Raw genomic sequence first — 18,547 nt, 5'->3', positions numbered from 1 at the left:
CTTTGAAACGGTGTGCTGTGAAAAGCACCATGCAAATAAAAACAATGACTTTAATTCCCCTGTTCTGATACTAACTACTGCTGTGTGCCATTTGCTGCTATGGTTTTTGACATGAATATTATTGTTTATAAAGAATAAACTGTATTTTATGATTTAATATGGATAATAAGCCATTTAATTCAGCCTTTCCACAATAAAGCTTGTCTCAGCTTAGACGCTTCTCTCCAAACAAATTTCATCAATATAGGTTTTTCAAAACTTGTACATTGTTCCCCATTATAGAACATTTGGTTACATCGCTGCATACTGTTACTAAAATATTTTCATGTGTGTTGTTTTAATGAGGGGTTTCATATTAATTTTCATTATGTTTATAATAAAACTTTAAATAATTTCGAGAAAGCGTTTAAAAACGTATTTGAAAAAGAAACTGTTGCTCTTAACAGCCTGGCAAAAGTTTTTTCAGCCTGGCAAAAGAGTTTTGAACGCTTCCACATTCTTCCTACAACTGTAATATTGATAATGTCGATTCAGATAAACCATTGTGAAATTCCAGCGGTTTTCAAAGGATCGAGTTGCTTTTTTTCCTTCAGTATCTTTCGGTTTTCTGGAAAGGGTGTGCTGTGCACTCAATTAGTGTTTCACAGGAAGCTGGAGGCACCAGAGAGGTTAACGGAAATACAGAGAAAACAGCCCCTTTGAGCGAGAGTCTTACATTCAAATACGTGTTTAGAAAAATATTTCGCTATCGGAACAGTTTTAACGGTTTTTAGGTCAGTTTAATCAAGACTCATCGCAAACTTAATAAATCGGAAGACACGTTAAATATCTTCGGCATCAATATTCCCAATACTTGTCTTTGAACAAGTAAGATCAGCAACACAGCAGGTGAGTTGATGCATATATTAGATGTATGTTGTTTATAGTTTGCCATCTTTCTGAAATCACTGCAGTAAATGCAATTACGCCTTCTCTTCAGAACAACTGTCGACGGTTGTGTAAATGTAAAGTAGCCTAGTATAATAATAAGTAGGTAACACTTTACAAAAAGTTTCCATTTGTTAACATTAGTTAATGCACTCTGAACTATAAACTAACAATGAACAATTGTATTTGTAAGAACTAACATTAACAAAGATTAATACGTGCTATAAAAAATAGTCTGTTCATTGTTAGTTCATGATACCTAATGCATTAACGTTAACGGATGGAAGCTTATTGTAAAGTGTTATGTATTAGCTGCTGTAATAATAGTAGGCCTACACTGAAAAAATGTCAACCTGCAAATGTGCTTCCTGCAGTAACATATAAATTAACTGGTTTAATTCAGGTAAATTAAATAAATAAATAACATCACTGAATCAACATTTATGCCAACAAATCTAATTTAAGGGTAAGATCAGGTAGAAATCGCTCCTTAATGTGACAATCGCAGGTTTCCACTTTTTACAGTGTATTAATAAGTATTTCTACAATGATTATTGATTATTATCATTAAGAGAATGAGTAGCAGTATACTGTAACATTGCTGGAAACAAGCAGAGACGATGATGTGAAGATGAACCCAAGTGCAGTTTATTTTTCAAACATGTAATCCAAAAACCCTAAACAAAATCGTGAATATAAATGTGAACTAGAATAGACAAAAACTAGACCTGACATGACTTGATTATAGACTTAACTTAAACATAACATGACATGACATGACATGACCATGGCTTGACTTGACTTGACTTCAGTAAAACAACAAAGTTACATTAACAATACCTGACGAAGGACAATGGAAAACATGAGGGCTTAAATGCTTGGACATGGGCGAACACATGACAAAGATGACCAATGACAGAACTCTAAACAAGATAACAAGACTAAATGAACTTAAACACCTCTGTGAAGTTGGCACCCCATATAATTAAATAATCACCAACTATTTCATTCGTTTGTGCTGTGTTTGTGCTGATTTGTGCCGCAAAAATTAACATTTGTGCTGGTTTTGTGTTTGAGATATTAAGCATGCTTTTTTGGGCTGTGTGACTTCACTCTCCACCCCATCTCGCTCAAATCGATTCAAACCGGTGCTGGTCATTTGTGCTCGGTTTGTGCCGGTTTGTGCCGTTAAAATGAACACTTTATCTATTTCCATTCTTTGAAATAACAAATATGATTTGGGGCGGTGACGTCACTTTCAACCCCTTGTCGTCCGAATCGTTCCAAACAGGTGTCATTCTTTTGTGCTCGATTTGTGCTGTTGAAAAAACCCTGTAACTGTGATCGTTTTTTAAATATAACAAAACAACTTTTTTAAAGAACAGTGATGTCACTCTCCACCCCATGTCGTCCGAATCACTCCAAACTGGTGTCATTCGTTTGTGCTCGATTTGTGCCGTTAAAATGAGCACTTATCTATTTCCATTCCTTAGAAATAACAAATATGATTCGGGGCGGTGACGTCACTTTCCACCCCATATCGTCCGAATCGATCCAAACCTGTGGCATTAGTTTTGCTGTTGAAAGAAACAATCTAACTAATTCCATTACAAAGAAATAACAAAATTATCTCCCAGATCTGTAACATCAGTCATGCGTTTACCTCATCTCATCCAATGCGCTCATTTTCTGACTCGTTCATTTGTGCTCCCTCGGTGCAGGTTTTTTTTTTACCATTGCTGTCATTGCTTTTTATTTTTTAATATTAATATCAGTTAAAATCCAAAATCACATATGCCCTGTATTTGTGAGTGCGGTAAATTTAGTTTTATATTTGACATTCGTTTGACATTCGCGACAATACCCATTAAACTCTCCGTGCAAATAACATTTTCAAGCCAAACCAACCTGGACATACATGAATAGGTTTTCTTTGCCTAGCACAAAGCTGAATAAAAAAAAAAATGAGACTTTTTTTTTTATATATATAACTTTTATTAGCCCTATAAATCATTTAAACAATCTAAATTTAATTCATTTAAACAAAGAAAAAATCTGTCTGAACAGATGCACGATTCCCTCCTTTTATATCCGTATGTCCGTGGGAGTGGCATGCAAATTCTGTTCGCCAATTCTCATTGGCCTTTTTTCAAAGATAGAGGTAACCAAGGCTCTCAAGAGAGACCCCTAGTGTCACTACATCGACACAACGTCAAGAGAATATCAGAAGGGGAACCCCTTTTAGTGTTTAAAGCAATCATATCTCTCACTAAACACTGTGTGAAATGTTTATTTTTTGCCTTATTTTATTCAGTTGGCATGTAAGAGTTGATAACAGTTTGCTTAATAATCTCATTCCATATCTGGATAATTGCTGCAATATCATAGAGGATACATTTCTTCCTCTATGATATTTCATTATAATAGTTTTGTACAGTATGTTAAATTAATTGCCAAAATACACGAATGAGAATAAACCTGAAATAGGAATGTTTCAGTCACAATGCACATTATGTAGTTTAGAGATGATTTAGAGACATTTAGAATGTTAAAAATTGTTATTTCTATTTAATTAAAAGTTGTATTCTTAAAATGTATTTGTGTTTGTACAAGAATACTCTTGCAGCAATGCAGGTCTTTGGCATTTAGAAGCTGCTAGTTTAGGACTGGTGAGGAGTCTGTTTTTCAAACTAGAGACTGATTTACTTGACTTTTTGTGTGGATCTGACCGTCCACTTCCCTCTCTAACGTGGTTAGAGATTATTTTTTCAAAACAGTAATACATGGAATAGCCTTCATCTCTCTAAAACAATAGCCTTTATGAGAAAATAAAACAATAGACTTTATGCCATTTTTAAAACCAAAATTTGACTTGCAGTTTAAAGCAACTTGTAAGAACTCAATACCTCAGCAAATGGGGGAAAAAAACCCACTGTATTGTGATTTCCGCATGATAGCGCAACCATTTTCAATTGTTCTAATAATAATAAAAAATTCTTCAGTACCAAATTAGCATTTTAGAATGCTTTTGTAAGGAATATGTGACACCGTATATGTCTGCCATCACGGGTAACAAAAAAATGTAAAACAATTATTTCAAACCATAATAATAATTTGAAATTAATGATTTTGGCAGTATTTGTTATCAATTTAATGCATCCTTGGTGAAATGAAGCATCAATTTCTTTCAAGAACAAAACTGTCTTTGTGATCTATAAATGGACGTGTATATACTATATTTAATATAATTTTCATAAAGTAACTTGTAATGTATTTACTTGAGTAATTTTTTCAGCAGACTACTTATTTACACTTAATTGAGTCATAATATTTCTCAGTAATTCTACTTGTAATCAAGTGAATTATTTCTTCAGTAGCAGTACTTTTACTTAAGTAAAAAAAATCTGTACTCTTTCCACCACTAGTAATAAGTGTATAAATAAATATGCAGATTACTATCAAATTGGTATGTTGATGCTTTACATGCATATAATTAGTTACTACAATGAGAATGATTTGTTAGTAATTTCCAACAAAATATGAATTGAAAATTGAGAGAATAATGATGTGGCTTATAGACATACACTGTAAAAATAATTTTAATGGTAAAAGACTGTAAAAATGCAGAAAAAAAAAGTTAATTGATTAATGAGTATTAACTGTAAATTATACAGTAACATTTTTTTAATATATTTTAAAAGACAATACAGTAGTTTTTACAACTTTTTTTAGATGGTAATTAATGGTAAAAATGTACATTATGTATAACAAGAGAGTGCATGTACATTTTGCAGTAAACTATTGTTAAAATTACAGTAAAAACAATAATCGGTTGTTCCCACAATTCCCTGCATGACCCATCATATTTCATTATATGTGATGGGAATAGTTATTTTTGTTCTTATTTTTAATCAATAAAACATACATACAAACTTCTCAATTAAATATAATTTGGTCCACTTGTTCTTGAGTAGATTATCTTGAATTGTTTTAGGAAGACTATATGTGATTTTGAACCTGTTATGCAACTTCGTGAGTGTTCTCAACTTCAATGTTGCTTAGTTTTTTGCTCTTGTCTGTTTTCTGTATTTGTTGGCCATTAAAAAGCCAGCAATCTATGGAGTTGATGAGGTTTCATTCTAAAAAATAAAAAAGCATGGAAAAAAAACACAGGAATATATTTGCTTAACTTGCTTTTCTGGTTTGCATATTTACAGAGAGTCATTTTCAGCCTTCCACCATGGCAACAAATAATGGTGAGTTTGTCAAAACATTATCATCAGCAACCTGATCCTGACAGCACTGTGTTGTTGTTTACTGCTCTTATACAGTATTTGTCTCAAAGAAGCACCCTTGCATTGTTAGGAAATACAATTTGTGATTCCCAATAGTCACTACCAGAACATCAATACCAATGATGGATTCAGTTATAGTCTTATTAAACACCATTCACACTAATGTATAGAGTATCTAAAGTATATCTAATTCAGACTTGGTTCTTTTTGGTACTTTGTAAACCAGATTACCCCACTGACCTCCACCAACTGAAGCCCTACGATCTTAAATGAGAAAGTTTAAAGTTGTTATTTGCTGAAAATCTTCCCCTTTGCCAATGCTCTCAAACCTCATTCACATTTATGCACATTCAAACTTGTCGTGTAGTTGCTTTGCACCAGGTTTGACATCAGTAACGTTAAACATCTTTGGTTTTCACATGTCTCGTGACAGATTGTGATGTGACATTTTTACATGTTTTGAACTGATCACGAGTGCGACTCATATGGACCACTTGTATGGTATTTTTTTCCATTTGTAAAGCTAAATAGCCCATAGAGGTTAGCACAGAAGAATGATAAACATATTTTGAAAAACAGTAAATGATGAAGGAACTATTCCTTTTAATGCTTTATTTTCTTTACTGCATTAGGTCCAATGGGTGGTCAGGTTCCCATGATGCCAGTTCCACAGAGACCCATTGGTTGCCCCCCAGGCCTGGAGTACCTGACCCTGGTTGGTTTTCCAGCTATTAGTAACAGCTCTGTATTCCACTATAGACACTGATGGAAAATTCAGCATGAGATGCTATCATCTCAGGAAGTGGTGACTAAGCATTTGTTGGCAATTGTGCAGTTTTGATATTATGCATCCACTTCTTGTCGTGCACACACACACACAAGACGAGACAGTCACAATGTCAGAGTAAACTGCTTTAATCGATAAAGCAGTCAACAGTACAAAAAGGGCAAATCCAGAGAAGAGTGGTAAACGGGAGCGTAAGGTCGAAGCCGGGGAATCAGAATAGGGTAAAGGGGCAAATCCGGATGAGAGTGGTCAATGGGAGCGTAGGGTCGAAGCCGGGAAACAAGCATGAACTAGATGGGACTAGCGAGAGGAAAAGACAGGGGAACTAGAGGATCACAAGTGCTGGCAAAGCGAGGGGGGGTAAACTAAACAATAACCAACAGGAGTGAGACGAATGGGTTGTGAAATATATAGGGGCGAGTGCAGGTGTAAACAATGATAGGTGATGAGACGAGTGCAGGTGAAACTAATGTGCAGGAGTGCAGATGACGCGAGTGCAGGTGGTCATAATGTTCTGGGGGATTGGAAACGCGTGAGAAACTCGAGGATGGGAGATAACCTACGAGCATGTGGGCGAGTAGGAGCAAAGTGGGCGTGAAGGCTTGAGCGAGCAAAAAGAGTGTGCAAAGCTCAAGGGGGCGGAGCGAGGGAGTGAGGTCGAGGGAGTGAGTGTGTGTGCGACGAAGCGGGGATGGGGCAGAGGAGCGGGGTTCGTGACAGTACTCCCCCCTCTGAATAGGACGGCTCCTGACGGCCGCGGGAGGTGGTGCAGGATGATCGGGGGACAGACAAAGGGAAGTGAGACAGTCCATGGGCAGTTTCAAGGCAAGGTCAGGGGGAACATAGCGGACAGGCGGGTGGTCGGGAGATCTAGGGGGCAGCCATAGGGCAAAGGCTGGGTCAGGGGGTCTGGAAGGTGACCACCGGACAGGAACAGGGTCAGGAGGCCAGGGAAGAGGCCACAGGACAGGGAGAGTGTCAGGGGGCCACCGGACAGGGTCAGGGGGCCAGGGAAGAGCCGTGAAAGGCGGTGCCATCAGAGGCGGCACTGTAGGCGGCTCTGGAGGTGGGGTTCTGGAAGGCTCTGGAGGTGGAGCCGAAGGAGGCTTTAGGGGCGAAGGCCTGAAAGGCTCTGGAGGTGGAGCCAATGACGGTGGCGCCGTGGGAGGCTCTAGAGGCGGAGGCCTGGAAGGCTCAGGAGGTGGAGCCAATGGAGGTGGCGCCGTGGGAGGTCCCCGAGGCGACGACCTGGCAGGCTCTGTAGTCTCGGGGGGTAGAGCCGTAGGAGGCCCGAGAGGCGGAGCCATAGAAAGCTCTGGAGTCTTTGGGAGCAGAGCCGTGAGGGGCTCGGGAGGTGGAGCCGTGGGAGGCTCAGTAGGCGGAGCCATAGGAGGCTCGGGAGGCGGAGCCGTAGGAGGCTCGAGAGGCGGAGCCCTAGGAAGCTCTGGAGTCTCTGGGAGTAGAGTCGTGAGAGGCTCAGGGAAAAAGGTCATGGAAGACTCAAGAGGCTCTAGAGGTGGGGCCCTGGAAGGCTCGAGAGGCTCGGGAGGAGGAGGAGCCCTGGAAGACTCGAGAGACGAAGCCCTGAGAGGCTTGGAAGGGGGTGGAGCCCTGAGAGACTCGAGAGGAGAAGCCCTGAGAGGCTTGAGGGGAGGAGGAGCCCTGAGAGACTCGAGAGGCGAAGCCCTGAGAGGCTTGAGAGGGGAGGAGCCCTGAGAGACTCCAGAGGCGAAGCCCTGAGAGGCTTGAGGGGGAGGAGCCATGAAAGACTCGAGGGGCGAAGCCCTGAGAGGCTCGAGGGGAGGAGGAGCCCTGAAAGACTCGAGAGGGGAAGCCCTGAGAGGCTTGAGGGGGAGGAGCCCTGAGAGACTCGAGAGAGGAAGCCCTGAGAGGCTTGAGGGGAGGAGCCCTGAGAGACTCGAGAGGAGAAGCCCTGAGAGGCTCGAGAGGAGGAGCCCTGGGAGGCTTGGGAGGAGGAGCCTTGAAAGACTCGGGAGGAGAAGCCCTGAGAGGCTTGAGAGGCGGAGCTCTGGGAGGCTCGAGGGGTAGAGCTCTGGGAGGCTCGAGAGACTTGAAAGGCAGAACCCTGGGGGGCTTGGGAGGTAGAGCTCTGGGAGGCTAGAGAGGAGGAGCCTTAGGAGGCTCGAGAGGAAGAGCCCTGGGAGGCTTGAGAGGAGCCCTGGGAGGCTTGGGAGGAGGAGCCTTGGGAGACTCGAGAGGCGGAGGCCGCAAGGGCTCTGAGGGGTGAGCAGAGGCTGGCAGAGCCGTGGAAGACTCTGAGGGCGGAGCAGAGGCTGGCAGAGCCGTGGAAGACTCTGGGGGCGGAGCAGAGGCTGGCAGAGCCGTGGAAGACTCTGGGGGCGGAGCAGAACCCGGCAGAGCCGTGGAAGACTCTTGGGGCGGAGCAGAACCCGGCAGAGCCGTGGAAGACTCTGGGGGCGGAACAGAACCCAGCAGAGCTGTGGAAGACTCTGGGGGCGGAGCAGAACCCGGCAGAGCCGTGGAAGACTCTGGGGGCGGAGCAGAACCCGGCAGAGCCGTGGAAGACTCTGGGGGCGGAGCAGAACCCGGCAGGGCCGTGGAAGACTCTGGGGGCGGAGCAGAACCCGGCAGGGCCGTGGAAGACTCTGGGGCGGAGCAGAACCCGGCAGGGCCGTGGAAGACTCTGGGGGCGGAGCAGAACCCGGCAGGGCCGTGGAAGACTCTGGGGGCGGAGCAGAACCCGGCAGGGCCGTGGAAGACTGGGGGCGGAGCAGAACCCGGCAGAGCCGTGGAAGACTCTGAGGGCGGAGCAGAACCCGGCAGAGCCGTGGAAGACTCTGAGGGCGGAGCAGAACCCGGCAGAGCCGTGGAAGACTCTGAGGGCGGAGTAGAGGTCGGTAGAGCTGTGGAAGACTCTGAGGGAACCTCTGCGGTCTTGAGCACAAGACGAGACTGGGGAGAAGGGGCCCTCTTCCTTCTCTTGCGTCCTCGGCCAACAGGGGACGTGGCCATGGGGACGGTCGAGGCTACAGGCGCTGGCTCGCCGACCATGGCGGGCATGGGCGCTGGCTCGCCGGCCGTGGCGGGCATGGGCGCTGGCTCGTTGGCCGTGGCGGGCATGGGCGCTGGCTCGTTGGCCGTGGCGGGCATGGGCGCTGACTCTGGCCATGGCAGGCATGGGCGTTGACTCGCTGGCCGTGCCAGGCTTCGAGACTGGGGCCAAGACAGGCTTCGGGACTGGGGCCGTGACATGCTTCGGGGCTAGGGCCGTGTCAGGCTTCGGGACTGGGGCCGTGACAGGCCTCGTGACTGGGGCCGTGTCAGGCTTCAGGACTAGGGCCGTGACAGGCTTCGGGACTAGGGCCGTGACAGGCCTCGGGGCTAGGGCCGTGTCAGGCTTCGGGACGAGGGCCGTGTCAGGCTTCGGGACGAGGGCCGTGACAGGCTTCAAGACGGGGGCCGTGGTATGGAACGCTGGTTCAGTTTCTGCCTCCCCCACAGTAAACGAGGAACCAGCATACAGTAGGGCGAGGTCAATTAACTGAGCCAGGTTGAGGGAGCAGCGACCACCAGGCATAACTGATGAGGTTGGCTCATTCAGCCCACATTGAAAAATGTCTTTCAGAGCCACCTCATCAAAGTTCACCTGGTTAGCCAGGGCACAAAAGTCAACCACGTTAAGCCTCCAAGGGTTGACTCCCCTGACGCAAAGCCAAGAGTCGGGCCGCTGGCTCCAAAAAGTTAAGGGCAGGGTTTACCGTTCTATAACCGCTGCCCTGCTTAAACAACCCTTGGCAAGTGTCCGAAGAGCCATCAAACCTCTCAGGGGGTTGAAGGCTTACGGCGCTCGGGGATGGGTTGGGAGCATAAACGGGCTCAGGGACAGACACCGGTAGAACAGGGTGACATAAATCAAAAATCGCACGTACCTGCTGTCCCTGGGCCGTGAGCGCTCGATCATGTCTCCCAACCGTAGGTCCTCGTGCAGAACGTGCCGTGAACATCCGCTCTAGTGAGCTGCGAAAATCCACCGGGGAATACATTGTGACTGTCTTCTGTATAGGGGTTGGTTATTCTGTCGCGCACACACACACAAGACGAGACAGTCACAATGTCAGAGTAAACTGCTTTAATCGATAAAGCAGTCAACAGTACAAAAAGGGCAAATCCAGAGAAGAGTGGTAAACGGGAGCGTAAGGTCGAAGCCGGGAATCAGAATAGGGTAAAGGGGCAAATCCGGATGAGAGTGGTCAAGGGGAGCGTAGGGTCGAAGCCGGGAAACAAGCATGAACTAGACGGGACTAGCGAGAGGAAAAGACAGGGGAACTAGAGGATCACAAGTGCTGGCAAAGCGAGGGGGGGTAAACTAAATAATAACCAACAGGAGTGAGACGAACGGGTTGTGAAATATATAGGGGCGAGTGCAGGTGTAAACAATGATAGGTGATGAGACGAGTGCAGGTGAAACTAATGTGCAGGAGTGCAGATGACGCGAGTGCAGGTGGTCATAATGTTCTTGGAATGGGATTGGAAACGCGTGAGAAACTCGAGGAAGGGAGATAACCTACGAGCATGTGGGCGAGTAGGAGCAAAGTGGGCGTGAGGGCTCGAGCGAGCAAAAAGAGTGTGCAAAGCTCGAGGGGGCGGAGCAAGGGAGTGAGGTCGAGGAAGTGAGTGTGTGTGTGCGACGAAGCGGGGATGGGGCAGAGGAGCGGGGTTCGTGACACTTCTTTAAAGGGCTGTGTATTATAGTACTTTTGATTTACTTTACAATTGAATATCATGCCATTAAAAGTCCTAAGTAGGGTTACTTTAACTTGTATATTTCCTTTTGTAACACAGATTGACCAGATCCTTGTTCAGCAGAAGATTGAGCTAGCTGAAGGTAATATTGGGATGTTTGTACTCAGTTCTTGTCACTGATAATATTTGAATATTTTACATTTAGTACACAATTAGCAGTGTTCCCTTTGTCATAGAAAACCCAGAATTTCCGGGATTTCAAAAATCATGGAAAGCAGTAAAATCTTAATAAGACATGGATAATGTTGGGTTTGTTACTCAAAATAAATAATCCACAAACAAGCATTCATTACTTCTCTAACAAATGTAATAAGATTACTTAAATGATTACTTTATCTAAAAAGTAATCAAATTACTAATTATTTTACATTAAAGTTACTCTCTAAATCTCTTTTCCTAGAAAGATTTTAGTTTTTCCGCTCAAATTCAAAATGTCAATTTTTCCTCATTCATTGTCGAACTTCAGCTGTCACAGAAACACTTACAGACATACACATGAATTCATATTGTAAATGCATTATACATATTATTTTAGTGCAGTTTATGTACTTAAAAGTAATTAATTAAAATCAGTAACTAATCTGATTACAAGAATTTAAAATGTAATGCATTACACTACATTTTTGACACTACATGACACTGGTCATGGTGAATTTCTACATTCTTCTGTTCAGCTCATGGTCAAGGAAAACCTGAATATACCAGGAAATAAAAATAATGCTATCCATGCCTGGAAAAGTCTTGGAAATTAGTAAAATGTTAATCATGGAAAATTCTAGTGATTAAGAGTCTTTTATGAGTGTTTGTGTAGACTGAAACGTACCTGCAAGCCAGAGTGACAACATCAGTCTGTCCAATAAGGGTCTTATTACAGACTTTTTTTTTAAAATCTAATAAGTGGAATAGTTTAAATCTGTTAAATTCCAGTTGGTACTTAACTTGGTGAATTTGTATATACATTATGCAGTGAATACAACTAACCTTATACAGTATATAACCTTTTGTTCATTTGTTGTTATTGTGCCATATCACTCATAGTTATATTGGGCTGGGAGACCAATAATAAGTACATGGTGAAGAACAGTATGGGGCAGCAGGTATTCTTTGTGGCTGAGGAAAACGACTGCTGTAACAGACAGTTCTGTGGACCATTGCGCTCATTTGTCCTCCACGTTCAGGATAACATGGGACAGGAAGTAATGACGCTCGTACGCCCTCTGAAATGTGGGAGCTGTTGCTTCCCCTGCTGCCTACAAGAGGTAGGACATGTTTATGTTTATGTTCATTTTCAACCATGACCAGAGCTCAAAACAATAAAACATTTAATGTTACTTTAATTGTGTCCGTTTTGTGAACTCAAAAAGAGAAAGTTCTAAATACACAGTAAGGTTCATTTATTTGATATAATTTGTTTGATTTAATTTTTGCCTACTCAAAACAATATGGAACTTCATTAATTCATGAATTATAACCATACCAATACACCCTGACTCAAGGAAGTTGCATATTAATACACACTGTAAACCCTAATGCAAAGGAAAATTAAATCATACAAATTAGTTCAAATAAATTAACCTTAATAAGTTCTATTTCGCTTAACAAAATTTGCTTCCTCAAATTCAGTTTGAAATTTAACCTTCCACATCCGAGAATTGCAGGAAATGCAGCAATGGTATGCACAATCTCAACCTGATGCTATTGGTTCTCACCAGTAGGTGGTGCAATGCAATCGGGTGTTGACTGCTGAAGATCAAAGCGACAGGTAGAGAGAACAGCCGTGTACATTTTGATAGTTTGTTTTTCAATTTGAAAATGCATGAGCAGAAAATAAAATAAAATAATATATTATACAAAAAATAATAATAAATTAATGAATGAAAAATTAATTGGGCCTAAATCAAAAAACAATAAGCCTACCTTTGTGCATGAGTTGGTATGAAGTGGCCACATGATATTGTATTAAATTAAAAAAGAATGTTCGTAAATTAACATGAGCTTTGAACAGCTCTTAATTTCATTAAATGCAACTTAAACATATCTTTCTGGCATCTTTCACAGTTTATCAAAGATAATGTGGCATTTAATAAATTGTAATAATATATTTTGATCATTGGAAAGCCATTGTAAACTATTTCAGATGATAAAAGTGCTGAACAAATTGTAAGATTAAGTTGCACTTATGACTTCAGAGCAGTTCAAAGGCCTCGTTAATTTATGAAGTTTTTATGTTACTACTTTGATGCTTTTTGGGAAATGCGATTTAGTACTACTTAAGTGATACTGACATTCTACTTAGTGCCTCTGTAAACCCAGCCATGGACAAATAAGTGAAATGAGCTTTCAATTCAGGACTGGTCATGCTACTACATTATACGTGGAGAAGACACTATTGTAGACATTATATATCGGAGTTATTTAGTAACCTGGACAATGTATCGGGTCTTTTTATAAACATTTTTAAAAGCCAGTGCATTTCACATACTGGTCTGCACTTCACTACAATGGCCCAGTGGGTCACATTGGGTGTGCATCTTCGCCACACCATTTGATGGAGATTTTTATAGCTTGCAGCTAAATAAAACAGGCTTTGTTTAAGAAGTAAGTAATTTTGCATACAGATATGAGGGACATCAATAGGCTATTTATAAAACAGACAACTAATATTTCTCTGGCACACATAGATTGCAGAACCCATGCCTATGCAGAAGAAAGTTGGCTCAAAGCCCTGTCTAGAACCTTCTCTGACTAGTATGTTTGTGTCAAAGGCATTTCTTAGTTCAGTTGTTTGATGAGAGAGATAATATGTAGTTGCAGAAAACGTTGAGCAGCGGTGGATAATTATTCTGTTGCACGGCATTGAGGAACTGGTGATGACGCAGCTTGACCAATCAGTGGAAAGGTGCGTTTCATGCCCACCCACATGTGCAAATCAAATATCTATTTTCTACCCATTAACAATTTTGAAAAACAAACCATCAAAATGTACACGGCTGTTCTCTCTACCCGTAGCTTTGGTCTTCAGCAGTCAACACCCGATTGCAACGCACCACCTACTGGTGAGAACGATAGCGTCAGGTGCAGTTCCCGGACGTGGAAGGTTGAATTTCCAACTGAATTTGAACCACTGAATTTGAGGAAGTGAATTTTGTTAAGCGAAATAGAATGGGCTGAATTTTACCTGTCATAAAATCTAGATGGTGTTTTCAAATGAACTGAATATTTTGGAAACGAACTCTCGAAGGTGACTATTTATTCAATGCTTAAAAATACAACCATGTTAAATTTCAGCCTCCCAAAATGCAAGCACTGTAAATTCAAAACATTTAAATTCAAGCGCTGATAATGAAATGCATACATTTTTTCCGATTAGAGCAATTCAACATGCTTTTATGCTTCAAAAACATTAGTCATGAATTTACTTCCATACTCAATGATATGACATACTTTCATGAATATTCAACATGCTAGCATAATGGTTAGTTCATTGGTTTTACAACATGGATAATACATTACACATTATGAGAAACATAATTGTCAGTGTTATTATTAGGTTAAACCTTGAATGAGATTTCTTGGCACTTTGGCAGTGTAGATTATAAAAAACAGTAAAGTAAATTTTGAGATTGTGTCAGAGTTCCTGGATTAAGATGAGATGTCCTGATACTGTATGTGTATACACTTGAAAAGTTCATTTTGTACATTTTGAAGTTATGAGCAGAGCATTAGTTTTGTGTCTGCTAAAAAGACAATACAAAGGGATCATTTCAAAGAAAGCCTGCTTTCTTCAAGTCTTCAAGCTCTTTTGTCTTGGATGAGTTTTTAGCATATGACAGTCAGGCATTGCACAGGACATGTCTCATGCTCCCTTATTAGTCTAATTTAGGTGTAGCAAATGGTTATATCAAAGGAGTGTTTTGGATTTCTATGGCAACCATGGGGGTTTCTTCAGAAGAGTCTCTTGATGATGGCCGAAATGGCCATGTCATGTGATGAACATTAAATTTGGGGGGTTTCTAGGAGCGTGTTCAGACAGATCGGCCCTTTGTATTTCAGACAGTTACATTGGCGAGATGCATGGAGCCAGTCCGAGTTTCTAGCTTCTTAATGCTTAAGAGGAATTTCCCAGATGTACTTCTGTCTTCATTTTTCTTAATTTCCTTCTGCCTGTCTGCTTAGACCCTACATACATTTCAGATATAGCTATGCCTTAACTGGTCGGCTTGAATTTATTTGCATATATCACTGTCTAAAGATGTGACTTTTTTTATCGCCTCTTAGCTTGAAATCCAGTCTCCTCCTGGCAACCCAATTGGATATGTCATCCAAAACTGGCATCCTTTCCTCCCCAAGTTTACCATACAGAATGAGAAAAGAGAGGCAGTTCTGAAGATCGTGGGGCCATTTTGTTCCTGCAAATGTTGCTCTGATGTGAACTTTGATGTATGGTTCATATCAAGTCATTCATTGATGTCATAGTAATACTTTGAACATTTTAAATAAATGTTGATATTTGAACACATTCTTGCTTGAAATATTAGCAATTTTGTTTGACTTTTTAACACATACACCCACTTTCAATTGAAATGAAGTGTCATAAAGCATCAAAACATGTAATCCTTTCACAATACTACACAGGCCCTTTTTGCCTCATCATAAATTGTTATTCATTTGGTTTAAAAACAGGTTTTGTCCATGGATGAGTCTACGAAGGTGGGCAAAATCTCTAAACAGTGGACAGGTCTGGTGAGAGAAGCTTTCACTGATTCTGACAATTTTGGCATCTGCTTTCCTTTGGAACTGGATGTGAAGATCAAAGCTGCTCTATTTGGAGCATGCTTTCTCATAGTAAGCAAAAATAAGGCCTTTGCTATCTTATGTAACCATATTTCTGATTTCGACTAGTCAATATCCAGTATTCCTACTATGGGCTGCTAGTGTGTCAGTATACTGAATAATCACACATTTGTCTTCTCTTCTAGGATTTCATGTTCTTTGAAAACAATAAATAAAGTCTATTGTACCGGATACCAAGTAAGTACACAAAATTATACAAAAAATAAGTACAAAAAATATTCTGGAAGGCCATTTTAAACCTAAAATGTATATGTGGTTCAAAAACCTAGGTGCCTGGTTTATTTGCCATGTATTTACCACATTAGATGGTCTTTTTTAATAATATTTAAATGTTGTTTTCATTGAATTAACCAGTGTTTTAAAGAACATGCATTTACTTGTATTAATTGGGGAAAGTTAGCTTTGCATACTAGTGTTGTAGTGTGTATAATATGTTTAGTTAACTATTATCTTTTAACTATTGTGTTAACTATCTAACTATTGTCTTTTAATTATAATATCATTTCAGATTCTTCATTTTAAGACTTCATTGTTGTAACGAGGCAGACGAGGAGCACTTTTGGATGTAATCCTTGGATTAAAATTATGCGGCATTAACACTTCTGTGGAATTTTAACTTGCTTTTGTGGATGTTTAGATCACTGAGGTAAAACATGTATTATGTGCATTACATTAAATCATGTCTCTTTATAATGTTGTTGCAACACCACCACTAGGTGACAGCAGTTACCTTTATAATAACGTTGGGACGTGCAGTATTTGAGGAAAGGTTAACTACCTTCAAGATGAGGTAGATCTGTAATTAATTGAGCTTAATTAACTTGAAAACACATTATATTGTGTATAAGAAATCTTGTAACAAACATAAAATTTTAATGGTTGAATTTTGTTTCCTTTGTTAGCAGCTTTTTTGCCATTTTGATATTTAATGTGTAATTGATAAAGGGTTTTAAAGGATTTCTGCTATCACCATCTACTTTTAGTATGAATCTTTCTCAGAGATGTGTTGGAACAATATTATGGCTTACAGGTATATAATGCTGATGCATATTATATTAAAACATTTTATATAGTAAAAAGCATTTAACAAACACAAATAAAGGAAAAAAAAAGTATTATTCTCATGATTCTAAATAACATCTGCTGTAGTCTCTTTTAACACCTTCTGTCTGGTATTCCCAAAGAACTCATCAGCTCCTCATTATGCATCTTAGGATGTTCAGCAGACAATAGACAATGAATAATAATAACTTTTTTTTTTACCTTGCTTTTACAAGTTACATGTTTCTCAGCAACAACACCTCAGTCAACACTCTCCTAGAAAGGAGGAAATGTTCAAAATAATGCTTGAAAAACATGACTTGATGTGTCATTTCAAAGTAGAAAATGAAGTGAACATGACCATTGTCTGGAGACTTGTCACTTAAATTCAGTATTTGGTGAAATGACAGCTCTTTATAGAGAGACAAAAATGAGAAGGGACCAAAAATAAATGACCTTGGGTTAAGAATACTGCACTGCAAATTATACTTATTTTCAGATACAAATATAAACAAAGGGCATGCAGGGATTGTCTTTTGTGTTAGTGTGAATGACACTGCACTTTCTATACATATATTTACTGGCCATTGCTCCTGTTAGGGCCACTCTTGATAAGTCGTCATGTGGTGTGAACACTAAGGTGGTTAACCGTACCTTTAAAAGTGCAAAGCAGATGTTTGTAGTCCCAGCAGATTATATATATATATATATATATTAACATTTTATAACTGAATGTACAATAGTGAGCTGTAAAATATACAGATACCAAAATGACATGATGTAATGCCTGCCATTTTTTTCTTTCTTTTTTTTTTTTTTACTGTAAATGTAACGGGTTTAAAAAAAAATGTACAGATAAAACTTGGGTCCTTCCTGAAAGTCATTTTTGTTCAGCCATTTTATTACCCCACAGGTGGAAACTCAGAGTAAGATCGCGTAGAAAAGTAATAACACACCTTTCTTGAACAAGTTACACAATTTGAGGTATAGCAAAAACTGTACAGGGTGTGTTATGCACAGAAGTTAAATACTTAGGTAAATCCCTCTTGCCCAACTGCAAACTCAGTGAACTGTTCAGTCAGGAAAAACACTGGTAGCAGATTGCTGGATGAATTTGGTTTGATCAATAATGAAGTACTCATCTGCTGATGGAGCTGCTGAGAGACCTACACAGCCTCTAATGAAAGTGCTTGATTGATGTTGCACTCTGATGTGTCTGTGACAGCAGCCAAAAGCCTCACCTCACCTCAGCTCCACCCCCACCTCCCAAACACACATCCTATTTCACCCTAACTCGGATCAACATAAAGCAACAATCCAGTATTCTCCATAGGGTTTATACACTTGTCTATGCCTCTGACCTCTGTATAGCTGCAATGAAGCTGATTAATAAAGCATTGAGTTACAGTAGTCTAATTTGATGTAGCTCATCATTAGGATTTTTATTTCATGTCCCAGTACTTAGAAACCTTGGGTAGGCAAATTAATTGTGGTTTACATTTTTAGATTGCTTCTTTGAATCCCATTGCATAGGCCAATTACTGAAGATGGTGTAGTATAGTGGATGGATGTAGGTTTGAATCCTGCAGTTTAAAGGAATAGTTCACCCCAAAATGTAAATTCACTCATCAAATACTCACTTTCATGCCATCCCAAAAGTGTATGACTCTGTCTTCTGCTGAACACCAACAAATAGTTTTATAAGAATGTCTCAGCTCTGTTGGTCCTTACAATGCAAGTGAAAGGTGACAAGAGCTTTGAAGTTCCAAAAAGCACATAAAGTCAGCATATAATTAAATCATATGACGCCAGTGGTTTAATATATGTCTTCTGAAGAAATGCAATCACTTTGGGTGAG

At 40.7% G+C, this 18,547-nt stretch overlaps 1 protein-coding gene across 1 annotated transcript; it reads left to right on the top strand.

Annotated features, from left to right (window-relative positions):
• Window positions 1-634: 634 nt before the first annotated feature.
• Window positions 635-18,077, top strand: LOC127649522 (phospholipid scramblase 1-like). Its single transcript, XM_052134665.1, has 9 exons — window positions 635-888; window positions 5,145-5,183; window positions 5,855-5,937; window positions 10,834-10,876; window positions 11,833-12,053; window positions 15,073-15,234; window positions 15,478-15,639; window positions 15,774-15,825; window positions 16,157-18,077. Exons 2-8 carry the CDS (start codon window positions 5,168-5,170, stop codon window positions 15,801-15,803), a joined length of 717 nt encoding a protein of 238 aa, XP_051990625.1. The 5' UTR covers window positions 635-888; window positions 5,145-5,167; the 3' UTR covers window positions 15,804-15,825; window positions 16,157-18,077.
• Window positions 18,078-18,547: the final 470 nt, after the last annotated feature.

The sequence above is a fragment of the Xyrauchen texanus genome, chromosome 9 (genome assembly GCF_025860055.1).
Source record: "Xyrauchen texanus isolate HMW12.3.18 chromosome 9, RBS_HiC_50CHRs, whole genome shotgun sequence".
Classification (NCBI taxonomy): Eukaryota; Metazoa; Chordata; class Actinopteri; order Cypriniformes; family Catostomidae; genus Xyrauchen; species Xyrauchen texanus.
The sequence above is the reverse complement of the archived record's forward strand: the minus strand, read 5'-3'. Positions and strand labels throughout refer to the sequence as shown.

What these genes read in the sequence shown, in the direction of transcription:
- LOC127649522 (XM_052134665.1), top strand. An exon ending in GCCTGGAGTACCTGACCCTG is followed by an intron (nt 5,938 to 10,833) that starts GTTGGTTTTCCA and finishes TTTGTAACACAG; the next exon opens with ATTGACCAGATCCTTGTTCA. An exon ending in TCCCCTGCTGCCTACAAGAG is followed by an intron (nt 12,054 to 15,072) that starts GTAGGACATGTT and finishes ATCGCCTCTTAG; the next exon opens with CTTGAAATCCAGTCTCCTCC.